General features: G+C 40.2%; 1 protein-coding gene across 12 annotated transcripts in view; it reads left to right on the forward strand.

Annotated features, from left to right (window-relative positions):
• The first annotated feature begins 11,206 nt into the window (after positions 1-11,206).
• The window catches only part of FN1 (fibronectin 1), a 64,907-nt gene continuing 49,011 nt past the window's right edge, over positions 11,207-27,102 (forward strand). For all 12 annotated transcript variants that reach the window (XM_006209969.4, XM_015244170.3, XM_015244173.3 and 9 more), the window contains exons 1-12: positions 11,207-11,614; positions 12,562-12,690; positions 13,644-13,781; positions 15,110-15,241; positions 16,183-16,320; positions 18,602-18,760; positions 21,167-21,358; positions 22,174-22,353; positions 22,960-23,136; positions 24,217-24,369; positions 25,649-25,777; positions 26,796-26,939. In XM_006209969.4, coding sequence (XP_006210031.1) covers positions 11,467-11,614; positions 12,562-12,690; positions 13,644-13,781; positions 15,110-15,241; positions 16,183-16,320; positions 18,602-18,760; positions 21,167-21,358; positions 22,174-22,353; positions 22,960-23,136; positions 24,217-24,369; positions 25,649-25,777; positions 26,796-26,939 — 1,819 coding nt within the window. In that variant the 5' untranslated portion in view covers positions 11,207-11,466. The remainder of the gene's footprint in view (positions 11,615-12,561; positions 12,691-13,643; positions 13,782-15,109; positions 15,242-16,182; positions 16,321-18,601; positions 18,761-21,166; positions 21,359-22,173; positions 22,354-22,959; positions 23,137-24,216; positions 24,370-25,648; positions 25,778-26,795; positions 26,940-27,102) is intronic.

The raw sequence follows: 27,102 nt of genomic DNA on the forward strand, positions 1-27,102 counted from the left end.
CTCTTTAGAATGTAGGTATGGTTCTCAACACACTAATTTATAAAAAAAAAATTGTTTCAAATGGCCCCCTTCTTCCTTACTGTAAATGTTTCTGATTCTTTTCTATTATTACAAGCAGAGGCATGCTGGATAGTTTTAGTAATATATTTTATTAACTATATAAAAAAAAACTTTGAAAGGGTTTATATCACTGTATGTTTCAGTACCTCTTATAGAATTTTAGCATTGAAAGAGAACTTGGAAGTCGAATTCAATACAACCCAGTACAAAACAAGCATAAATGAATCTCCTACACTTCCCATAACCAAGTGATTGTATCACTTTTGCTTGATTACAGCAGCCCATGTCGGTCTGGGACAGCTCTTACTATTAGGAAGTTCATCTTCATGCTGAAATAAAATCTACTCCCTATAATTTCTATCTATTGCCATAAATGTCAAACAGTACTTAAGATTGTAGCTATTCTGTTCTTATCTTTCTAGTTATTATTTAATTATAGGTCTTTGTCTGGTCACTGAGAAAATTCTGCCAACATACTCATTCTATCAAACTACATTCTACATCAATATATATTTCCAAAGAGGCAATTCCCACAAGTAGAATTTTAATTTCCAAGTGGCATGCTCTTAACCATTGTCTCAGAAGGCATTTCATTACTGAAATTCATTCAAAGCCATTTTTGAAGTTTCTTTAAAACACTACATGAACGCACATTGCAAAAATGAGTTAAAGCTCCTTTGAGGTCGTGCTTTTTTTTTTTTTAATTCCTCCAAAAGGAAATGTTAAAACTTAAACGTCAAAGTAGAATAGTAATGCTAACACAGTTAATAGTGAAGATAATAGTGAAGATGGAAGCTTCATCATCTCACCCCCCAACATGTACTAATTGAGCATCTGTTATGTGCTTCCACACTTGGAAAAAGGATACAAAAGAAAGGTAAAGATGATCCCTGCTCTTGGGGGTGGGGGGTGGTTAGTCTTTAGTTGGGGAGAGAAAAACCAAACTTAAACAACTTCCACTCAACCCACTCACCACATCAACCCGAACTCTCCATAAAACAGCAGTGATGCTCAAAGACCACTGTCCCTCTCAACACGCCAGTGCTCTTCTGCTCCTATTATTTGAGTTATATGAGTTTTTAAAAATTTTTTATTGAGTTATAGTCATTTTACAATGCTGTGTCAAATTCCAATGTAGAGCACAATTTTTCAGTGATATATGAACATACATATATTCATTGTCACATTTTGAATTATACATTTATCAGGGGTCAGTTGTTGGCACCAAACTGCTTATTCTAGTTGTATTTGTTTATATAATTACATGATTTAGTAAAATGCCTTTGTAACCTTTGAAACAGAAGTGTGAAAAGAAAGCACTTTCCATGAAAACTAATTTGAATTACTTTGGAGAGATGTGATAAAGTTGAGACACATAAAACAGTGCTTTCGAATTAGATTTGGGCAAGACAACTATAGAAGACTGGGGAAATATGATAATAATTTGGAAGGGATACTTCACTCAAATGTTCTACACCAGAGGATCAGCAAAATTTTCCCTCAAGGGACAAACAGTAAATATTTTCAGTTTGGGGATCCATATGGTCTGTCACACATATCTGCCATTGGAGTGTGGAAGCAGCTGTAGACTATATGTCAAAAAAATAAGCATGTTGGTATTAACATATAACTTCATTTATCAACATTGAAATTTAAATTTCATATAATTTTCTCTCATCTTAAAATATTATACTTTTGACTTTTTTTCAACCATTTGAGAAAATCTAAAAACCGTTCTTAACTCACAGGCTGCCCCCAAACAACAGGTAGGCTAGATTTGGCCCCTAGGTTTGCCAATTTCTTCGTTAGAGTTATCTTAAAAAATAGAGGAATTTAGAATTGCTGCATTGAAAGGCAGGCACATTTTGTTTTTGATGTCCATGTAACTTTATATAATGTAATCTAGATGAGGTATAATTTTGGACATTTTTATAGATGTACACTAGATCATTAGTACATTCTGGAAATAATCACCAACCCCTCTCCTGATTTCTGACCTACAGTGTACAATCTCCTCGTTGCCCAGATGTCTTTCTGGTCAGCACAGGTTCTGCTATCTGGGTTCTAGGAACAAGCTTTTTTCTCTCCTTCTCAGGTTGCTGAAATAATTCCTGTTTGCCAAAGATGGCTTGTGGGGTTTGGGTGGTCGCTCTAGGGCTGCAGTAACGAAGCACAACTAACCAGGTAGCTTAACCAACAGATCAGTAGCATCTCCAGTTCTGGAGGGTAGAAATCGGAGATCAAAGTGTCAGCAGGGTTGGTTCTTTCCGACAGCTGTGAGGGAAGAATATGTTCCATGCCTCTCCTCTGGCTTCTGGTAGGTTGACGACCATCGTTGGAATTCCTTGATTATAGAAACAACACCCTGATCTCTGCCTTTATGTATTTCCACGTGGCATCCTCTCTGTGCATGTCTGTCATAAACTTTCCCTTTTCACAAAGACACCAGTCATAGTGGATTAGGGCCCACCCCAATGGTCTTGTCTGAACTTGGTTGCCTCTGTCAAGTTCTGTCTTCAAATAAGGTCACATTCTGAGGTCCTGGGGGTTAGGTCTTTGACATCTGAATTTCAGGAGACCCAATCCCACCCATAACAGAGCTCTTAGTAGAAGTTCAAAATAACTGATGGATAACTTGAATTTGTTATTTCTAAGTAAATGATAAATATCAGGAGAGTTTAGCAAAGAAGCTAAAATTTTGCTGCAAGTGTATACGGAGAGCCTGGGAAAGAAGAAAAAATGAAGCAGAATTGCAAACAGCAGGTCACAGCTGGTAAACGAAACCCATGCAGTCACCAGGAGAAAGGTAGCTCAACAACTGGGCATCTAAGGAAGGCAGTGACAGGCCCATATGTGGGTTAACGTGGAGGCTAGGCTGCTGTCACAAAGATGATCAATAGCTCAGAGGCTTAAAGAATAAAGGAGTGTATTTCTTTCTCATGCAACAAACAGTCCCAGTGTCAAAGGCCCAGGTGAGTGGAGAAGGTCTGCCCTTCATGATGATTCAGGACCTAGGCTTTTTCTAAGTTGTTTTCATCATTTTCTTGGTGAAAGCTGGGTTGTTTTCCATGTCTGCATTTCAGCTGGTAGGAAGGAATAAAAGAATCTGGAGCAGGCATGCTGAATGAATGAAGTCCCAGACCCAGAGTAGGGACATAACACTTCTCACCTTGCACTAGTGCGAACTATTTCCACTATGATGCAGCTGCAAGGAGGGACTGGAAAGTGTGGTCTAGTTGTGCACAGTGGGACCAGCTGGGGAAGAACAGACCGGCTCTGGGTGGGCAACCAGCAGTCTCCATCATATTCCTTAAAGAACTTCAAAGAATAGAAATCAAAACGTCTTCCCACTAGGGATAAATTCAGTGCCAACCATCCAAGAGTATATAGTGCTATTGGGGAGAAAAGACTCAATCTAAATTTCTTTCAATAGGCTATAATAATATGCCAGTCTCTGTGGAAAAGAGTATAAATGTAATCAAAAAGTAGAGAAGAAAAATATCCGATTGGGCCAAAACAATCAGAGGCCTATAATTATTACTATTGTTGCTAATAACCGTCATCTTCCTGTTGGTTTTCTCACTGCACACAGAGACAACCGGTGGAGGCAGCAACTGCCTTACACAGAACGCGTGTATCACCTTGTTTACATCCTAATTACATAAAATGATAATAGATCCCGTAATTATCTGCCAATTAGCTTGATAACCGTTTAATTCAACACCCAGAGAAGCTGTGGTTATAACATTTTAACATTTGTTTCCCGTGCTGTCTTTACGCCACTTGGATTCCAGCTTAAACTTTCCTCCAACTTCATTCTTTGACATCCTGTTCCAGGAGAAATAAAATTTGTTCTCAAAGCACAGACTGGTCGAAAAGAACATAATGTCTTATCAGTTAAAAGCAAATACTAAAACAGTAGTCAAAATTTTATGTAATAAAAAGCTGTCAAAAGTAGCACTTTTGTTGGGAACAAAATAACAGAGACACAAAACCGATTGTCTAAAACGGATATAAGAAAGTAGATATTTAAAATCTCTGAAAATGGAAAGGAATTCCTACTTCCAGCTAAGATTGAGTAAGTGGGAACCAACACTATCTCACTTGAAACAGCCAGAGGCAAAGAGAAAGAGAGAGAAAGAGAGGGAGGGAGAAACCTCCAGAAAAAAATATATAAAACCATGGTTTTTCAAGACACTGGACATCAGGCAATAAGGGATAGTGATCTTTGAGAGACTCAAAACAAATGAAGTAAGAAAAAAATGGATGAACTATACTTCATCTAAATAGAAAATTTTGCACTTCAAAAGACACCATTGGGGGAAAAAAGACAAGCCACACACTTCAGAGAGGTTAAAAACTATCAGAACTTGACATTCTAATGATAATTCCAGACGGTATTTACTTTGTGTTGCTCTTCTAAACAGAAATGGGTTTGTGACTTGGGTCTATAAATATTTGCATAATTTTGCTTCAAAATAATCTTGAGTAAGTTTTCCTTTACTTTATAAGCTCTCATCTAATATTTCAGTATCTAAAACGAATTAAAAAACAAAACTCGCATTTTTATACATGTAAAAATGTGTAAATTCTTTACCTTTTACATATATGACATTCACAGATTCTGAGGGACTTTTAAAGATTAATTTCTGTTCCTGACATGATAGAGCTCCTGATCCCAACTTCTTTGCATGAATCAAATTACTCTGGTAGACGAGCCAGATCATTTCCAAGGGAGATAAGAAGTATGGACAAATACTATATACTTATCAATAAAATCCTGGTTTCTTTTTTCCATCATCTTATGATCACTAGGTCATTGCTCCTACCATCAGAGCAATTTACTGTAGAAAAGGTACAGAATTCAAGGGGCACAAGTTTAGCAGAGAGAGAGAGAGCACATGCATACAAGAGCCCTTCAAGACAAGGGAAATACTCCAAGAAGAAATTATGGAGTCATATTAGTTGCCAAGTCTGAAACATAATTCATGCAACACAAATCTATTTTGCTACAGTTTTGACCTAAACCACAACTTATGCAAACTGTTTGTGTCATGGTTCGAGACTGTTAGGATCTGGGCTATCAGAGTTTCAGCAGGAAATGAAATTCAAATGATTTCCACTGAAAAAGTCTGGTGAAGGCACTGTTAAAGGGGTGTAGGCCCAGCCAAGGGATAAAGCAGGATGCTGAGGCTCCCAGGGACCGGCAAGGTAGGTAGATTTATTGCTTCTAAGGCAATTACGGGAGGGAGCCAGGGAGAGCTGGAGCCTCAGGGAACAGTCTGGCAAGAGCTGTGTAACCCGGAACAGGGTTCCTCCCCATTTCTTTTTAGTTATTCCCACTGCCAAGAAAAATTACATCTAACTTCAATTCTACCTGACGAGATCAATTAACCACTAAGGAATAGCTTTTATCATGTAGGGCTGAGTGGTTGTTGTTGTGTTTCTTTTTACTCTCCACTCCCCACCACCCACCGAGAACCCATTTTCTCCCTCTTGGGGGCAATATTGCTCCCACAGAGAATGCTCGTTCTAGAGAGAGGCAGCTGTCACCAGAGGTGGCTCTGAACACTGTGACCTTTGTCCTCCTGCCCACAGCAAGCAGAGGGCTCTGCCTCCCGTCCAAGGGGTCAGCCTGGGATGCAGGGCGAGGCAGCAGAGGACAGAGCCCCAAGATCTTGAGAACAAAGAAAGGAACCACCAGAGTTTTTTCCAAATTTCTTATAACTTAAATGGGGCAAAAAATCTTTTGGGGAGGCCTTGTATGTCTTAGTGAAGAACATAAATTTTGTGGCCAGAAGACTTTCAGTTTCAACTTTGTCTTTCTTTCCTTGCAGAAGCTTAAGGACCATCTTTAAACGGTCTGAGCTTCAGAGGATAAAATGGGGTTATGAATATCTGTTTCTGGCAGTTGCTTTGAGGAGAAACTAAAATAATACAAGTGGCGCACTTAATGTGACTGGCTGGACAAATCATCACTAACTGTGGATTCGAAAGTGTTGGTCATCTGCCCTTTTTTTCCTCTCATTCACATGTGCCAAGCACTCATGCAGCAGTGCACTATACCCAGTGCTGGGCATACAGGGTAAACGAGACAGAGACTCTGCCCCACCAGGCTTGCAGTCTAGTTGAGGGTCAGAGGTAGCAATCAGAATGGCAAAACAGGTCAGGCTGTTTGAAGGAAATTGGTTCGCAAAAGATACAATGGATGAAAGCTGGTAGCATATCACTTCACAGAATTCTGCGTGATATCTGAATAAATTAGTCTCGGGTTGAAAAAAAATCATCCACAAAATCCTTCAGCCAATTGCTTTGCCCATATCTGCATTCCAGAAGGAGATCATTAAGTGATACCATTTCTACAAGGATGCTGATTCAGCAAACTTCATTCTAGTAATTTTTCTAAGCCTTGTATCCCCATCTGTAAGAGTGAGAGCATGATCATACTGACCCTAGAGGGTGTTTGTTGGTTGAATGAAAAAAATGCCTATAAAGTACATAGTACTGGATCTGGCTCAGAGAAAGTGCTTAATAAAATCTAGCTGGTCAGATGTATTTCAGACTTACTGAAATCTTTATGACCTTGTTCACGTGCTTAAGCGTGCCTTAGTTTTTCATGTTGAACATAGTAATTTTAAATGTCCTTTCCATCACAAAGTAAAATTTTCGTAACTAATGAGAGAATATATCAAATTTATCAAGAAAATGTTTCAGCATAAATTTAGGGATAGTTATAATTATACTTTCATGTTATAATTTTGTTATAGCTCAGTTGAATATGTCCTTAGTTTTTTGTAACTCATCGATGGAGTGTCTCTTGATCACCTACATCATAGTAGTCTTTTGTCGGCACAAAAGTTTATTTAAGAGATAATGTTTATAGTTGTTTTTAAGCATCTGATGCAACCTTCACAGTTAGCTGCATGTAAGATGCTGAACGTATGTGAATGGAAACAAGACAGAAAAAAATTTAAATACTAAGAATCTTTCAAGTTTCAAAAGAGTTTTTCAGCCCTTTTAAAGCCACCTACATAAAATAAAGCAAAATTGGAAAAAGGAGCAACAGCACACAAAAAATAAAAATTTTCCAAGAAACTGCTACCTACCTTGGAAAACCTAACTGTTTTATAACACGGTTCTGGGAGAGCGTTCCAGCTACACAGTAGTTCGTTCCACTTTATGGATGAATAAGACTCCTTTGCAAAGCCTTTTGGGAGTCCCATCACTCTAATGAGAAAAAAGAACACTCCAGTTAAAAAACAAAGGGCACAGATTAAGGCTTTTAAAAGTGCTGATTAAATAAGAAAGGAACTTCAAATAGAAACAAAGTGCTGATTAACTGAAAACTGGCTAGTTTTCAAGGCATAAATTAAAGTCTTTATCAAGTATTTTTTTTCCCTAGTTGCCGGGCCCTGTCAGTTCTAGACTAACTGCCCAGACATTTTACCTGTGAGGGCTGCCCATGAGACAGTTTATTTTTCCTTCTTGCACCTGTGTTTAATGAGTAGCCGCTCTTCAAGCCTGGCTGTTTTCAAGGGAAGATGGGAAGGATTTCACACTAAAAAAAAAAAAAAAAAATCAAGATAAGAAACCAAACTACCATAATTTCTCTCCATTCAACCTACCCATAGAAGACCACAAAATAGTAAAAGACACGGCAGGCTCTTATGGTAGAAAGCTCCAAAGGTCACTTAATCAATGGCCTCACCTCTAACTGGACCGAAAATGATTAAGAACAGATAAAAGCCAAAGGTTTTCTGGTAAAACAGCCCATCTTCATTTAAATGTAACCTTTGGGGTCAAGAAGTTACTTCTTATCAGGGATAAGATTTTTTTCCAGCTGGCAAGGGATTTGCCTACAATGGGTATTGTCTGTCATGTGTGTATTACTCTTAGAGAAAAGCCATTTTCCACTTAGGAAAAAAAACTGCCTTTTAATACTTATCCCTTAAGTTGTTTTAATTTCAGTCCTCTCTAAATGACTGGATCTGATAAATTCATTTTCTGCTTAACCATAATCTTCAACTCAGATGAAGTCAAGTCACTTTGGATTTCCATAATTGTTCATGCTCCTTATTAACCTTCCCCAATAAGAGGACATTCAAATAACAACCCCCTCCCCCCACCACACAAATATATGTGCTCCTTTTCGTTACTGAAAATTTAAATTGACCTAAGTTCTGAGAAAATCCTATCTCCATGGCAAGTCCAAGAAGAAACAAGGCACAATCCTAAATGAAGATTTGTTCCTTCTCTCCCACATCCGTGCCATCACACAAATACTAGGTTTCCTAAGGGGTGACTGGTGTAGAAGAAAAAAAATCCATTACTATATTAAAGGCAAGCTCCCTCTTAGAAAAATGAAGACAGGAGGTCACTTTGTGCGTGCTGCAGAAACAAAATCAGAAGATGGTACAAGTTAAAAAAGAATAAAGAAATACTGTGCTTTAATTAATTAAAAAAACTTTATTCCAAACCATAAAAGTCACTCATTTTAAGTGTACAATTCGATGATTTTTAGTAACTTTACCAAGCTGTGCAGCCACCATCACAATCCCGTTTTAACATTTATTTCTAAGACCCCAGACAGATTCCTTGTGCCCATTTACAGTTAATTCTTGTTCCAGCTCCAGCCCCAGGCACCTAGCAATCTATTTTCTGTCCCTTTTGTCACAATTTCCTCTGCAAATCAAGATGAGGAAAAGAAATCCAAGAATCTAGCCTATAAATAAAAAACTACTGTTTGCTGAAGAACCCACCCTGTCAAAATCATCTTCAGAATTCTTCAGGGAGTGCAAGGGAATCTTGGACCCGCGGCATGCCTAGTTTGAATAGGGTCAGTGTGGAGAGATTTAATTCTCTCTCCAGTTAGAGATAACAGACTTACACAATTACAAGGGATTTTGATAATGAAAGAATACCGTAGCAAGCCTTGTTATTTTAACTAAGAAAAGGTCTCCACTATCAATGTTTAAAAAGAAAAATTAAAAGTGTAAATTCGTAAGAATTTCTCTAAAAAAATATTATTACATTTTTGCTTATGAGACACTAGAAATATGCCATATCCTTAAACAAATTATATTTCAATGGATTGAAACATGTTTCTTCTGAAATGTAAGCTGCTTGGGCCTTTTCCCTCCAAGCTGTCATGTGTATATTATTCTAATGTATTTTGAGTACAGTAAATATATCCAACTATCATGGTTTTGGTTGACAAAATACTTTTCTAACCACTTATTTCCTTCCCCTAGAATCTATGTATTTTAAGAAAGTATTAGCTTCAGGTTTATCTTGCTTACATCCTGATTTCCAGGTATCCTTCCCTCTGGAAGGAACACCCAGCTTCCCAGAAATTTACTAAGAATTTTACAAGCGGCCCTTTTATATTTGAAAGAGAAAACTGCTTTGTCAAGTTGATGATGAGAAATTCAAAAAAACTCTGACCCAGACAGGACTCTAAATTTGGGGAAGTCCGTGGCACTCTTTCAACTTGAAAAGTTGGTCACAAAGATTCCTCAAGAAGTTATTTTACACTCTTTGTAAGAAACTGATATTTGCTGTGCTTCCCCCCCCCTTTAATTCCCTGTGTTAATAAAAACAAATGTTAGTTTTGTGTCTTTGATGTGCTGGACATTTTATAGACCAGGGTTCGAATTACCCCATGGCAGTTATTGAAGGCGGAACTTTTGAAGAAAACAAGTACTTGCAGAAAGAAACATATTTGGCTGGCAACTTTCATAGGTTCTCAAAGCAAAAGGGAGGTCTGCACTTACTAACCTAACTAGGAGGCGAAGCTTTGAGTTTGGGTCCCTCAGGAGTAACTGAAGAAAGCTGAGGACTCCTTTGGAAGATCTTTAAAAAGCAAGTGTGACCTGTGTTTGTCTGAAAAAAGGGCTGATGTGATGAGTTGCTAAATGCTAGCGACTTCTCAGGTTCCCTTTCTACTCTCTGCCTTTACAGGGAAAGATCAGGAAGTTTCAAATGGGAACTTTCTACATTCTTGGAGTAAGTAACACTTGAAAAAAAAAATTGGCAGCGGCGTTGGGGGAGGGGAATTCTGTGATGAAACCGATGTCTGCCAAACAAAAATTCCAAATAAAAAGAGAGGAAGGGACTGTAGGAAGGCGAGACTGGGAATGGTCTTGTCTCAGCTTTAAGTGACTCAGAGGTCTCTGTGTAAGGGGCGCGGTGAACATGGTCAAGGACACCACGATCTTTCTCTTTCCATGATCGGCCCAACTTTCCAGTTTTCAGTGGTAACAGGCATCCTATCCGCAGGAAAAGGAGACTTTCTTGCATACTTGAAAAAAAAAAAAAGTAAACTGCTGCTCTGTCTTTTCAAAAGAAACCTCCTTCTCTGAATTTCCCCCAGATCCGCCAAGCGCCCCGCAGAGCTCCTGGTACTTAGTAGAAGCTCATTAAAGGATTGCTTTTCCCTTTGGCCCCGCGGCTAGCACGCCTCAGAACCGGGCAGGTACAGAGTTTAGAAGGGGAGAAGTTTTGAACAGGAAGCTGTAAAGGCAAAGAAAGTGAGTCCCCAATCAGTACACAGTAGAGCTAAGAAAGGGAACAGGAGGCGCGCCAGCCCCGCCTTGGGACGGCAAGGTCTACATTCCTACAGCAGCAAGGTGGTGGCTACTTTACGGTTTTTCCTCCCCTTGAAATACACTCCAGTGAGCAGAGATTTTTTTTTTTTTTTTCCCAGAGGTGATGCAATGTCCTCAACCTCCCCCCCACTACAGTAAACTAGAAAGGGGAAGCGGGCGGGGAGGTGGGGGAAGGAGGGACTAGGGACCCCTTCGCTTCACACGACTCCAGCCCCTCCCTTTCCTCCCAGTCTATCCCTTTCCAGCCGCTTCCCGTCCCTCCCCCTCTGCCCCCCAAAAAGTTTGACGACCGCAAAGGAAACCGAAAAAAAGTTCTTTTGCCCCAGTCCTGGCGGGCGATCAGCATCTCTTTTGTTCGCGGCGAACCCACAGTCCCCCTGACGTCACCCGGAGCCCCGGCCAATCCGCGCGCGGTCGGCGGCGGCGGCGGCGAGAGGAGGGTGGGGGAGTCCGGACGGTCCCTCCTCCCCGGCACCCGGGGCCTTGCGGGGGGCGGGAGGGGACCGTCCCATATAAACCCTGGTTCTCGGAGCTCGGCCGCCCGCGCCGACTGCGCTTCGCAAGAGGGAGTCCTAGGCGCGAGCGGGGGAGAGGGGACCTGCAGCCACAACTTCTTTGGTCCTCTCCTTCCCCTCTGTCCCTCTACCTTTTCCCTTCCCCATCCTCCAGTCCTTACTATCTTGGCGGTGTGAACCCGCTGGAGGCACTGGAAGGGACTCCCCCCGCAGGTTACGAAGGAAGCCAAACTTGGTGGCAAGTTGCCTCCTGGTGAGAGCGTCTCTCCCCGCAACGTCTCAAGATGCTCGGGGGTCCGGGGCCCGGGCTGCTGCTTCTGGCCATTCTGTCCTTGGGGAACACGGTGCCCTCCGCCGGAGCCTCGAAGAGCAGGAGGCAGGCTCAGCAGATCATTCAGCCCCAGTCCCCGTTGACTGTCGGCCAAAGCAAGCGTGAGTACAGACCGCGGGCTGGAACAGGCTGTCGCGGGATGGGACCTTAAAGCCAACTAAAGTTGTGGCTGAAGTTATGTGCGCGCGCGCGCGTGGAGTGTGTGCACGCCTTAATGAGAAAAAATCGGCTGTGGACACAAAAGACTCTTGGTTTGAGCAGGCTGGTTCTGAGGGCCTAGGATGAGATAATGCCTTGGAGGACAGGGGCTCTGCGAACCCACACAGTACTCTTACCAACTCTACGTTCAGGTCTTCAGGTTGTCCTCCTATGAATTCATCAAAACTTGCCTTTAAAGAGATAATGATGTACGCCTTTAAATTTTCCATTTGGGATTAGTGTGGTCCTTACTCTTGTTTTCTTTGTTATTAAATAATTGGTTAAGTATTTTCAAAATGGGGGTGCAGAGAGGGTAGCTAAGTAACTATGCTGTTCCTACTTTGAATGAGATGTAATTGGTTCAGATTTCTCTGGGGGCCCTCAGGATGCTTCTCCAAGAACAGAGATCAGAATTCCTCTTCCAGTTTTTCAAAGACACACCCTGCCTTTTTCTTGGCTAAAGGAAACTGCTTAATGTGCCCTTCTTGACTTATTACCCCAAAAGGGCACTGAAATTCCTTGCATGTTTTAAAATGTAATTCCCAGTTATCTGCTTTTCAAAATGTTTCCACTTCTTTGATGCAAGACCCCTGGCCAGATGGAAATGACATCATTGTATAACATTTAACGAAGTAAAAAGGGGGGAAAAAGGAATACTTAAATATCTATGTGTGCAAGTTGTGGTTAACTCTTTAGATAGCTAGTTGCTTTTAACTCTCCTGGTGCTCTGATGATTAACTTTTTGCTACATTTGTTGCTTAGGCTCATCAATTTCATTGTACAGGAAAATTCCATAATCTGCAAAAAGGAAGGATAAAATTTAATAACTTTTCCCTTCAATTACTTACAGCTGGTTGTTACGACAATGGGAAACACTATCAGATAAACCAACAATGGGAGCGCACCTACCTGGGCAGTGCCTTGGTTTGTACCTGTTATGGAGGGAGCCGGGGCTTCAACTGCGAGAGCAAGCCTGAACGTAAGTTGGGGGGAGGCTGTCTGCTACCTGGTATCTTCTAATAGATGGAGAAGTAGTGCCTGTTAACTAAACCTAGCATTAGTAGTGAAATTACATACACCACTTTCCCAGTTGAATTATCTATCTTTTCCTCTTTTAAAATGTTTAATAGCTGCTTAGATTTGCTTTCCATATGTTCTTTTTACCTATAAAACAAAAGAACAAATATATCCCAAAGTAGTTCCTAGAGTCTTCTTTTTATATTACTTTCCCAAAGCTTTTGATGAAAAAAATGAAAGATGTTGTGTGTTCTTTCTTCCTCCGGAAAAAAGAATTGCTTATAAAATTTTAATTTATTAGAAAGTAATTTCAAATCTTAAACTATTAAAGTATGGGGCAAAAAACACTTTGGGCGCTATATTGTGAAGTGATTTGTTGGCTGCGGTTCAACATAAAACCACTAACCACTTCAAAGTTCTCATTCCTTTATGATTCTTGATATGTTTCTTGTAAATTATGGCAACTCCTACTGAGAAGCACTGTTGGGGCTAAAATGGAAATAGTAGGACTAACAAGTGACAGAGCCTGATGGGAGGTGGGGCTCTTCAAACTATTTGCTTTTTATGTGGACCTTGGTTTGACTTTCTGAGCCAGAGAGAAGCGGAAGCCCTTCCTTCACAATTTAGCCAGTCCTAAGGTCTTACTTTATATATGACTTTTCCCTAAGGGTCTGAGAATCCTTTCCAATGGAAATTATATTTCCAGAAAATCAGAGAACTTGTCAAATGTTGAAAACTGAGGCTTTATTACAGCCTAGGGTAAAATCTACATCTCCCACTTCAATTTTTTAAAACTTTCCGTTTGTCCCTTGCTGCTTGTAGGATGGAAAAGTGAATTTTCCTTTGGATGGGGTCAGTGGAATCGAAAAGCTTTTACGTATGTGGGGCTCACGCAGACTTTCCTTCTCCCCTCAGCTGAAGAGACTTGCTTTGACAAGTACACTGGGAACACCTACCGGGTTGGCGACACCTATGAGCGCCCTAAAGACTCCATGATCTGGGACTGTACCTGCATCGGGGCTGGGCGAGGGAGAATAAGCTGCACCATTGCGAGTAAGGACAGTGTTCTGTCAAATGACTGGAAAATCTCCCCATATGAAGTTTTCCATTCCCATCACTGTCACTTTCTGTTATCTATGACTGGATATTCCTAACTTGGGGCTTTGTCCCAGGTGACCAGGTACTCTTATGTGGACACCCAACTGGTTCCTGTGCTTCTGGAAGGTGGTTCTGAGCACAGGTGGTGTCAGTGTTGAGTCTGTGTGGATTTGTGTGCGTGTGTGTGTACATAGCGTTACCAAGTGGATCTCTTGGGTTCCACTCCAAGCAAGGCATGCTTGGAGGAGTTGCCCATTTTGCATGACCTGGGCATCTTCAATCCAGACTGATCCAGGGGTGATCTGCAGTGATTGGGAAGGTGGCCACGGAGAGCGAGTTAGCCACTGTGTGGTCTGCTCTGCTTGTTTGCAATGCACAGATGTCTTGGATCTCACAGCAACAGTCTGGTTTCTTTGTGACCAGTAGTTTATACCCAGGAAGCAGATCTTTCTCTTGCCAGGGATAATATGGGATGATTAGCCTAAGAGTGTTTCCAAGGTACTTTGGGATCTGGATTGACTCAGCAACTCTAGTTCAGCTAAGGCAAACTTTCCAATCTGAGTCATTGGGTTACCAATAGATTACATTAACGTAGCATTTAGTTTTTTTCATCTATCGTTTAAGTCATTTTAAGGTCTGTCCAAAAGACAAATCAATCTCTTGGGAATAAGCCCAATCAGCTTTGCCCTTACTTAATGTTAGAGTTTATTGGCAAATCTTAAGAGTCAGTGGTCCACAGCATTTACCATCCAGTGGACAGTTTAGCCTTTGCCTGGGCCACTGTGTTTAACAGCCTAGAGAAGTGCCCAGATTTCCACACTTAGATGTATACATCTCTTTAGTCCCATCAAAATGACATTTCTATCCTAGAGTAAAATACAGTCTCCACATTCCTGAAAGCTGGAAAGCTAGGCCCGATGTCTCTTTAATTGACTTAGTCTCTTAGGCCCAACCTGCATGGAGGTCTTGCCTGCCAGCCTTTCTTTTCTGCTTTAGAACCCAATTTCCTGTGATCTCTCTGGGGAACCAGGATTTATGACTCCTTTCCTTGCCATTCAATTTTCTCTGTGCTTTCCCATTGTGCTTAAACAAGACATTTAATTGAATGACCCAAAGTGACCAGACCAGTTAATTTTTCCTCTGTCTGTGATGGGAAAGCTGCTCCCTGTGTCCTTACTTTGGCCAGCTTAAGTGCCTATCCTGGTTGGAACATGAGACGTTTTCTTTTTTAAGAAATATTCTCGGTCCCACTCTCTCTAACATTAACTTTTGATCTTAAACAGACCGCTGCCACGAAGGGGGTCAGTCCTACAAGATCGGTGACACCTGGAGGAGACCGCACGAGACTGGCGGTTACATGTTGGAGTGTGTGTGTCTCGGGAATGGGAAAGGAGAATGGACCTGCAAGCCCATAGGTGTGTGATGCACAGTCAAAATGTTGGGTTGAGCCCAAATCAATGCGGATAAGAGATCTGAATTCCAATAAAAAAAGACAACAAACTGAAATTTTAATTTCAATGATGTAATGTTATATAAACCGTTGTCGTCTTAAAGGAATCAGATCAAAAATTACCAACCATGTGTAGAAGTCTTAATTTTGTTTCAAAACACAAGATAGACTTGAAAGACTTAGGAAGAAATTCCTTTTCTCTCTAAGATCTGATCTCAGATTTCCCCATGGTCAAGATGTAAGTTATTTAAAAGAAAGAAAATGACACTTTTGCCATATTTCTTTATTGGAACACACTGGCCTGAAACATGATATGGTGTGTGCTCTGTCATCTTTTTGTCAAAATAAAAATTGTTGGGTTTCTTTCGGTCTCAATCCTCGGCTGAACTCTGTAGATACAAATCTAAAAGTTTCTGGCTATAAATTTTACTCTGATTGTTGTTCTCTAATTCAGAGGCTTTCATTTTTCTTTGTGTTGTCTCTGTTTTCGCAGAAATCCAGATTTTGAATAGCTTTCTTGTCATTGTATTTAGGCATTCATTATTGGTCATTCAGAATTAAGATCAGAATTTTGCATATTTTGTCTCCTACAGACTGGATACATACATAGATCCTTTTCACTCAAAATGCTGGCATGAAGAAAGGTAGTAGCTGAAAATATATAGTCCATGTGCTTGTTAGGAGAACAGAATTTCTGCCTGCCAGCTTGGCTATGACTTTCTTTCGTTTGGTTACTTACTATGTGCTTAGTTACAGGGCGTGCCTTTCATTTTGAACAGAGTACCACTTAACACAATGTGGTTGGATTTTTGCTTATACAATACACTCGAAATTACAGGGAAACGGCACAATTCAAAATAACCCCTCCCCCCCTTTTTTCTGCTTCTCTTTCAAATTTCCCTACAGCTGAGAAATGTTTTGATCACGCTGCTGGGACTTCCTACGTTGTCGGGGAGACTTGGGAAAAGCCCTATCAAGGCTGGATGATGGTGGATTGCACTTGTCTGGGAGAAGGCAGTGGACGCATCACCTGTACCTCTAGAAGTATGTTTTAGATCTTTAAGTTAAAGATGGGGCCAGGTCTTGTTTTCTGGATTCCTAGAGAGAATCGCCACTTAGAACATGTCCATCCCACCAATGTGGTAACGTTTGGGTGTCAAGAAAAATTCCAACTTATCCTGCTTCTTCAAAAAAGACTAAATTCAAAAACAAAAACAAAAACACAACAACAACAAAAAACCTAGTTCCCTAAGGTCTTAGGTTATCAGCTACTGAGAAAGAACTTTAATACACATTTAAATGCCAAATGTGTTGTGGACCTGAAGATTAGTTGCAAATGTTTCATCCAAGTTATCACTGAAATATTTTCTTAAGTGTTAAGAGCAAAGAAATCGTTAAAATAACGCGTAAATGCATCTTTGGGCATGTATGTAGTGTTGACATAGAAAGGACCAAAGCTCTAAAGTTTTTGGTTTTCTGCTATGTTTGAAATTTAAATAAGACATATTCATTAGCAAAATTGATGAAAATGAAAAGCACTTAGCCTATAGGTTAAAATTATGTGTCGGTTTTGGGATAAGGACAGTGTCTCTTTAGGCTTATTAGTGCTATAAAGAAGCTGCCCTCTGGCATCTCTGCTGCTCCTTCTAAGATTGCCCTGGGGCCTGACTTCTTGCCTTAGGAATTCAAGGTTCCTTTTCTGAAATTTCAAACTAACGGCGACTATGGAGTTTGTGGAAGCAGAACAGTTATTAACGATATTACAAATAAATTTAAAATCATATCTCAGTATTCTGAACACATTACATTTATCCAGCTGAAGATATTTAATCATCTTAAAATGCTCATCACCCAAATTTGAATTCTTTGCTAACAAAAAAATAAGTATGTCCTGGAAGGTGGTAACATTTCTGACCAAATCTTTCCCAGAACCCTGCCAGTTCATTAGATCTTTGGCATTTAAAATTCTGTTATGGTCTTCAGACTTCCGAGACCTTGGTGGCAATGCTTTAGCTTAAGACAAACTAGATGTTTGACTCAGACTCTCTATCTATTATTTAAAACTCTCCTAATAGCAAGTTGAAAAAAGTTTCTCAAAGAAGAGTCATTTATTCCACGAAATTTTGTAAGTCCCTACTTTGTACAAGACGATATAGGGATGCAAAAATGAGTTGGGCAATAGCCCAGCCTTCAGAGAGCACTTAGTAAGTAGGTCAGGGTGATGAGAAAGGCTTATACATATTCATCTTCTACAAAGCACAGTATTAAGGGCATCAAGACAAACACTGAAATAGTGCTATGGAGGTTCAGGGAAGGACAAGACTTTTTGTTGGGGGTTTGGGGAAGAGCTATCAGCAGCCATGGTATCTTCACTCAGCCTTCTGCTGTGGTGGGAGATCAGTGTGGGTGTGTATTTGTCTGAACTTAAATAATTATTATTTTCTCTAACCCAGTGCAGTGCTTTTCTGATTCACAAATACATCAAATCTTTTCTCCTCACACTGTAGCATGTGGGCAAAGCTGGATTATAATGGAAACAATCCACTTGCCAGATAATTGACCACATAGATTAATGGTAATTTACCAATTATCATTTATACTATGTTTATTATATGAAATATTAATTATAATGATAAGCTACCAATGATCATTTTACATGAATAATTGCACATTTCCATCAGAGGGTTAACACAGAGCAATTCCAAAGAGGCCATTTTGTTAGTGATGTTAAGTAAGTGGGGGGGAGCGGAGAGTTAGAGGGGTGAAGAGAATATTTCAGTCAAAGAAGTTGGTTCTTCCCTGAATTTTTTTCACATGACAAATGAAGAAAGAGATGCTGCTATCTCTGAATTGCTTCTCTGGGGCAGTTGAGGGAGACCCTTTGAGACCTACTTGCCTGCCTACTGTTTTTAGTTTTCTAACGAAAGTCCCCTGCAGACAGGAAGGTTGTCTACAATAATTACTAAGAGAAAGCCCAGAGAGCCTGAGGAGAGAAGGGCAGATTAGCGAGCCAGAAGACGAATTTGGTCAAAGGAATAATGTGAAAACAATGTGGAAAAAATGTAATGGATGAAGATGATGAGGCAAAACTTTGGCAAACAGAGAAGTGGAAAGAGACTAAGTCCTACAGCTCAGTTCACACTGTTTCAGACACAATCCCCTCTTCCAGAAGTTTAAAACCTGTGGCACCAGGGCTGAATATGAACGAATCACTCAAAATCAGCTTACCAAGCCTGAAATAACCATGTTCTTATTTTAGGTTTGCAGGGAGCACTTGCCATGTTTGGCCTGATTTACATACTGAAATGCTTCCTTTCTGACACAGACAGGTGCAACGATCAGGACACTAGGGCATCCTATAGAATTGGAGATACCTGGAGCAAGAAGGACAATCGGGGAAACCTGCTCCAGTGCATCTGCACAGGCAATGGCCGCGGGGAGTGGAAGTGTGAGAGGCACACATCTCTGCAGACCACATCCGCTGGTGAGGCTCAGAGCGAACGCGGACAGGACTCGGGGCGCGGTTCAGGGAGTATTTCCGCAAATCCATCTTTCCCTTGACACGCCGCTTAAGGATGTTTGGCAGTGTTTCAGCTAATAAGCTTTGTTCAGACTCTTAGTTGTTAAAACTTTGTTTATTGTCTTTTTAAATGTAAATAAAAATAAAATGAAAATGGATCTTGAGAAAAAACAGTTTTAGCCCCAAGAGCTTAAACTAATGTTTAAGAAGATGCTAATATCATAAAATCTACACGATTTATGTATAAAGATATAGATAGATAAATACAGAGAGATCTATATATACACATATAGATGCACAGATATGCATACACGTGCATATTGAATATCTATAGTGCATTTTAATGGAAATGAGAGACTTTTGATTAGTTTACATGATTACTTGATTGTTATGCTAGGAGAAGGGAAAAAAGTACTTTTTTTTTTTGAGATGGAATCTAGCTCCTTGTCCTAACATTCAGCTCTGTTTTTAGAGGAAGTAATCCTTTATGTGTGGTTTCCATGCTCCAGCAAAGTTTGTTGCGTTCCATAAAGTAATGCACAATCGTTTTCTTCATGTATTGGCATTCACAGTTGCAGAAATTCAGAGGGGACCTAGAGATGGGAATGAATGATATACTAAGCTTTTTTTTTTTTAAAGCTTTAATTGTTTCTAGAATAAGAACAAAATCCTTGCATTGTTGCTTGTCTTGTAAGAATCTAAGGAAAGAAATATGGCAGTCCAACGTGTGTACTTCTGTTGTTATTCTTGCTATGTTTTGATGAAGTTTTCACTGCACAATGAGCCAGCATTGTTGCTGAGTCTTTTATCAATCAGTCATTTAGTTAAAAATATTAATTACTTGTTTGAATTTTTCTCCTTTGCTGAGTTTCATCTTTCAGTGAGCAGGTGAACAAGATGAGATTTGATAATACCTTTAAGGTATTTGATTATTTTCAGTAAAATTGCTGCTAACCAAAAAAGAAACAATTACAAGTCTCAATTTACTGAAGTAGTTCAAATTAAAAGTGTAGTTGGGGTTAAATGGGGGTAAGCATTCAGTAGGTGTTACCTATTTTTATTAGTATTACTAATATTATACTGAAATAACTTAATTTTTCAAAAAAGTTTGAGAAGCGCTGGGTTAAACCAAATGGAACTTTCTTATACAGGATCTTAATGTTCCTTTGCATTGTGGCTCTCCCGGGTGAGGTGTATGAATACAGACACCGTGTCCCCCCAGTATGTGTGACCTTGGGACCGTTGTCTGTGAAGTATTTGGGTTCTCTTGGGTTCAGCAGCACTTAGGGAAATGCTGAATTCAGCTGACCGGTCACTCTAGCATCAGTTCCAACTTCACTCCTCCTTGGGCCTGGTCCTCAGAAGAACAGATTTCTAGAAGTTTAAAGAAAAGATCAACATATTCTGTTGTTTTACTCTGAAAGGAGAGCTGTTTCAAGAGGATTGACTGACTTTAGAAAAAAAACCATCACAGAATTTCCAAATAATCCTGGGGAGAAAGAAAATATGGAAGGAGGGGCAGCATCCAGAGAATCCAACCTGGCTGCCCAGGGCACCCTCTGGGATGCTCAGAGTCACACAGATGGCAAGAGGTCTGCAGCAGAGTGGCAGGGGCCTCTCAAAACAATCTCAGGAAGAGAGTGGCCCAGATATATCGGGCTAATGGGAGCTGCTAAGAGAGGAAGGATGAGATAGACCATTCCAGGTGAAGGGAACAGCATGAGGAACAGTATAGGGTGCATGCTGGAATGATGAGCAGCTCACTGAGACCAGGCATAGAACAAGGAAGGAAGTGGTCAGAAGTGAGCTGGAAGGAAGTTAGGCATGGAGGACCATGAAGGCATGGATTTCAGGCTCGCTGGAGTGAGTAAGGAGTTATTGAAGTTATCTGTTCTGTTGAGTGGCAGAATAATGTCAGTGATTTAGAAATATAATCTTGGCAGATCCAGATAAACTGGAAGATGGTGATCATTTGGTAGATGCATGTGGATTATTTTCTGGGCTGCATGCAGTTACTAACTACTATATATAAAATTGATAAACAACAGGCTTCTACTCTATAGCTCAGGGAACTATAGTCAATATCTTACAATAACCCATAATAAAAAAAATGAAAAGGAATGTATATATATAGGTATAACTGGAACATTATGCTGTACACCAGAAATTAACACAGCATTGTAAACTGACTGTACTTCAATTAAAAAAAAAAAAAGCTAATGCAGAAAGGGAGAGTGGGCATTTCTTCCCAATTCCAGGTCACTCACAACATGGATTGCAGAGGGATCTGTATGGGACCGTCAGGATCCTGGCTCCAGAAAGCAGCTTTCTCTTAACCAGCTCTGTGACTTCCCTTTCTCACGTCCTCAGGGTCTGGCTCCTTCACAGACGTCCGGACGGCCATTTACCAGCCCCAGCCTCACCCGCAGCCGGCTCCGTATGGTCACTGTGTCACAGACAGCGGTGTGGTTTACTTGGTGGGGATGCAGTGGCTGAAGACACAAGGGAATAAGCAGATGCTTTGCACTTGCCTGGGCAACGGAGTCAGCTGCCAAGAGACAGGTCTGTGGCATCTTTTCAAAAAAGGGTACCGATGGCTTTTTATGATTTTGTTTTTTGAAAGGCAGCAATTCATTTGCCAAAAAAAAAGAAAGGGAAACAATAAAACAAACAAGAAAAGCTTAGAATCTTACCACAAAGTGATAGCAACCAAGGCTGGCATTTGGTCTATTTTCTTCCAATCTTTTTAATCTATGTATTTTCCTTCCTGTGGTGAGTGTTACACTGCTCTGTATTACCTTTATTTGTCTCAAATGTTGTTCCAGGAGGTTGCCTTCTGAATAGCTAATCATCCGCATTTTATACTGCAAATCTCAAAAGGTCTGGAACTTTGTGATGTAAACTTCTTTCCGTAACCTAATGCATCTCTTCTGGGCTATAAAAGTGAAAGAAACTGTAGTAATAATAATTGGTACACTTGACTTTTCCCCTAGAATAGTCTCATGTATTAATTGTCAGGGCACCAACAGAGTCATATATATCCCTCCAGTATCTCTTGAGCAGCGTCCTTAACTAACCCGTAGTAATATAGCTTTGCATATGGGGAAACTGAGGCGTGGTAGCAGAGATGGTAACAAAGGATGTCCCCAGAAGAACTCAGGTGTTGCTCTATCCACGAAAGGCATGGCTTCCAGAGTAAGGCATTTTGGCGACATGACTATCTGGTTAATACTCACAGCTGGTCATATAGTTGTTGTTACTGTTTTTTTTTCCTTTTGAGGGCACACGCTCAGTCTCGGGTAAGCTGTAAATAAGGAAGTACTGGGGGGAAATAAATGCAGCTCTGTTTCCTGAGACCCTGCTGGTTATGCCCGCAGCTGTAACCCAGACTTACGGTGGCAATTCCAACGGCGAGCCCTGCGTCCTGCCGTTCACCTACAACGGCAGGACTTTCTACTCCTGCACCACAGAAGGACGGCAGGATGGACATCTCTGGTGCAGCACGACTTCCAATTATGAGCAAGACCAGAAATATTCTTTCTGTACAGACCATACTGGTGAGTATCCCAAGGGTAAAACACAACAGTGAGAAAAACCCATTTCCCATGCCCTATTTTTATCTGCCAGCCGTCTAGCCATTCATTTTGAGGCTGCACTTGGGAGGTATCACTTTTGTGCAATCTGGACCCAAGAGACATGAAACTAACTCAGCAGCTAAAGATCCCTTCCAAGTTTCCCAGTAGTCTGGGGCAATGATACCAAGGGAAAAGCCCTCCGGTGCATTTATTTTTGACGCCTTGGGATTATCATGCGATTAAAGATACTCTCATGTTAAAATCAGTGGGCAGTCCCACAGGGCTGAAGGATACACAGGACAGATACCTGAGTGCTTTTGCTTCTCTTTTGGTTAAAACTGTTTTATTCAAAGCGACCATGTGATCTTTTTGGAGTGTGAAAATTGGATTTAAATCTGTTTTGAAGGTGAAGGTGAATACACTAAGGAAGCTTAGAACTATATTCTCAGACATTTTTATTTGAGAGAGACTCTCTGAATTAGTCACAGAAACTCAGCTCTCTCGGAAACTTGCTGTAGTAATTCCCTGCTGTCCATTGGAATCTCAGTTGTAATCTTTTTCTTCCTATTTGTGTATTGTTCTGGACAGTTTTGGTTCAGACTCGAGGTGGAAATTCCAATGGCGCCTTGTGCCACTTTCCCTTCCTGTACAACAACCACAACTACACCGACTGTACTTCTGAGGGCAGGAGAGACAACATGAAGTGGTGTGGAACCACTCAGAACTATGATGCTGACCAGAAGTTTGGATTCTGCCCCATGGCTGGTAAGAAGAAGCCCTTGTAGACAGTCATTTATGGAGGAATTCAGAAGGATGATGTCCAGTTTACTCCTGTGTCACCCATTAAGACTTAATTTTGAGATAGCAGAAAACTTTGTGATGTATATATATATATATATATATATATATATATATATACACACACACACACATAAAATCAAATATATAAGAATTATATAATTATTTACTACTGATATAGTTTAATGCCACCCAAATATATAAATACGATATAAATACTTTTTAAAAAATCTGGAAATGTAAATTTTTCACGGGTTAGTCTGTTGTAAAAAGCACCCAACTGAGTAGCTAAAAACATTCAAGTGGCTGATATAGTAACAGATTTAGAGTCTTTGCATACAATCTTGGTTTGACTGGAATAAGCTCTATCATGTATTGAATACCGAAATGACCCAAACTCTGTGTTTGCTGACCAGTAGGAAATTTTGTTTAAAAGGGAGGGCTCTAGCTTGTGTGAGTGGAGAAAGAGGAACCAAGGCCTTTTGTTTGATTTCAAGTTTCAAGAGCCCCATAGATTGCATTTGATTTTCCAGTGGTGGGACCAAAAACCGGTGTGCCGTGCACTGTCCAATGTGAATAGTAGGCAGAGAAATATCAGAAGAAAACTACTTACACTTATTTTTATTCCTCTCATTTGTTAGATTTAAAAGGAAAACACACATTAGCTTCCAATTCTGTACCCATACACATGGTTTCCCTTTGATCTAGTATAAATCACAACTAGAAAGAGTTCTGGGGCAGCAGTCATATCCAGGCTTTGAGAACATTGTACACCCTTTGAATGCATAGGCATTACTGTGGTTTACATCCCCTAACCACTCTGTAATTATCCCCTACAACATACCTCATCTTTAGACTGTGTTTTCTCTCTCTGGTACTCAAAGCTCCACGCACCCTCAGCACAGCACTGAGGTTTCTTTGAGGCACACAAAACGTCTTTCCAAGTGAGACTTCTGAAGATAATGAAACTAGACTGATAATATTGCATTCATTTTAGTCCTTGTGGTCATTTATCCAGTGATGCACTTCTTATCTGTTTCCAAACAGCCCACGAGGAAATCTGTACCACCAACGAAGGGGTCATGTATCGCATTGGAGACCAGTGGGACAAACAGCATGATATGGGTCACATGATGAGGTGCACATGTGTTGGGAATGGTCGTGGAGAATGGACATGTGTTGCCTACTCCCAGCTCCGAGGTATGTTTGTTTGCTTATTAATGAAAATATGTGAGAGGACAAAGAATACAGAGAAGGTAGACTTTTACATGATACGTTTGCTTTAACGAAAGCAGGAGAAGAAATACTCAATGGCTACTCCATGTAGTCTACGGTGCTGGGTAAGTTTTGCATGTTAGGCTGCCAGTTAAGAAAACCTGGCAGAGCAATTCTCATTCTGAAACATTCCTTAGGCTGAGCCAAAAAGATGGCTTCAAAAGCTAGAGCACAATTGATTGATCCTTTTAGCTTCTAGTTATGCGGTTGGATTCTTGTCTAGGAAAGGCTGGATCATTTCTATAAAGAAAAGAGGTTCTGCTGTTCTCAAATCAGATCCTCACAGATCAAAAGTTAAGGAGACAAAGACATAGAGACCAATTTCTTTTGTTCACTCAGTTTTTCCTCTTTGGACCCAGGAATATAATGGGTGTTGATCTATTAAAACTATTTTAGTTTTTCTATTTCTTTGATTTGAAATGTAAGATTTAGGTAGAACGCTGAGCTAAGAAATAGTCCATATGGCCTCTGTTGACAATGGCCTGAACTCCTTTTACGGTGTCCAATGGGTGACACCATCCAGGTGTAATAATAATCACATACGATGTTGCACAGCTGAAAAGGGCACTAGAAAGTCATCCAGAACAATCCCTCATTTTACAGATGGAGGAACTGAGACCCAAAGAGGGAAGGTAATTTTCTCAGGATCTCGGAGATTTAGCAACAGAGTTGCAACAGAGTTGGCCTAATTTTTTTTTTTAATTTTCCAAATGCCATAGATGGTATTTTATTTCCCAAATCCAAATATCTCCCCACCCCCGCCATTCTAGAGGTGAGACTGTCAGTCACTTCATGCTGGGTGTCCTATAAGTATGTTTTATCTCCCTCCTATTTATTGTAACAAACAGAGGCCTCAAGGTCATTATCAACACAGCAAGAACTTTTCCAAAAGTTAGACAGGTACTTGGTTAAAATTTGGCTTTCCACAGGAAGATATATATATATAAAACCACATTCTTTAGTTGTATATACTCTAATCTACAATCTTTATAAGTTTATAAGAGACAGATTTTTTCTTTTGCAAAAATTGTAGTGCTGAGTAAGCTTTGAAAAAAATGTTCATTCTATACCAGTAGAAAAATTATTTTAGTGGGAGGTGTTGATAATTAAGTGGAAGGAATTATCTGCTTTGAAAAGCATGGCTTCTTTTATTTCATCAGTGAAACTTTAAAATTCTCCACTCATCCCACTGTTACCTAAACAGATCAATGCATCGTCGACGACATCACATACAATGTGAATGACACATTCCACAAACGTCATGAAGAGGGACACATGCTGAATTGTACCTGCTTTGGTCAGGGCCGGGGCCGCTGGAAGTGTGATCCTGTTGGTAAGTAGCTGTGTGTCTCTAGCTGGATTTGGACACTGAGAATAGTTAGCAAGTGTCAGGTAAGGAAAACTATTTGATACCACTTGATTGAAGCTGACTCCAGACTTTGATCATGGCTTGCAGAGAGCTTGGCAAAGTCTTTTCTCTAATCATGGGCCAATATACAATCTTGATATTGGTAGTTGTCTAGTTTTGCTGAATTTGGGAACAAATGGAGGTTTATTTTAACTGAATGAATTCGTTCTTTGCATTTGAATCATAAAGATAGTTCTTGTTATGAAAAAGAACTTTCCTTTGCTGACTGTGCAATAACATGGGCAAATGATTATGCCAGTAAATACCTCCCTCCAAATGCTTTATTTTTCTTGGCTGCCCTTTTTAGTAGATCTAAGCAAACAGTGAAGGTTGAGCCTTAAAAGAGCTGTGTGACCAGCTTTAAGGTAATCCATTAATATTCCTTTACTCAAAGAGACATGTTGCTCGCTAAGAAAACAAACTGATCAGATGAGTTTGTTTGACCTCAGATTGCCACAGCTGAGAGAGAACCCTGAGAGGTTTTCTTAGAAGCTTCTCAGCAAGTGTTCATTGGTTGAAATCTGGCTAATTCATTTGTGTGTAAAATTAAGTCCTCCACACTTTGAAGAAGTGTACAAAGTGGTATTTTATCCTTGCTATTCAAGTGATAAATCAATTGCACTTAAGTGGGTAAGATATAATACCTAACTTATTTTTCTCTAATATTTGGATGTCAGTATGTATAATAATATCTAAATCTTAACATTTTTATTCAGAAATATTATCCTTTTAGAAAGCTAAATACTCTTCCCAATGGGTACTTTTTAAACCACTAACTAGACAATAAGGTAAAAGATATGAACAAAATATTTTTAACTGTATATAATCGTAGAGACAGTGCAAGTTTTAGTTAAAACTAAGAACATGTGCTCTAGCACACTGAAATTAAATTTGTAGCTTTAAGTCTTCAAGGCTGCTAATCTTTTACTTGGATGTGTTTTAGACCAGTGCCAGGATTCAGAATCCCACACCTTTTATCAAATTGGAGACTCATGGGAGAAGTATGTGCATGGTGTCAGGTACCAGTGCTACTGCTATGGCCGTGGCATTGGGGAGTGGCACTGCCAGCCCTTACAGACCTATCCAGGTAAGCAGCCCTATTCCCACAAACAGAACTGTCAACTGGTTTATAAAAACAGGGCAGCATCAGTGTTTATTCATCCTTTGATGCTTAACTTGGTGTCTCCTCCCTTCCTTTCCCATCCTTTTCTCATCCTTTCTCATTCAGTAATCAATTGAATTTTTACTAA

Source organism: Vicugna pacos, chromosome 5, assembly GCF_048564905.1.
Source record: "Vicugna pacos chromosome 5, VicPac4, whole genome shotgun sequence".
NCBI classification, from domain to species: domain Eukaryota; kingdom Metazoa; phylum Chordata; class Mammalia; order Artiodactyla; family Camelidae; genus Vicugna; species Vicugna pacos.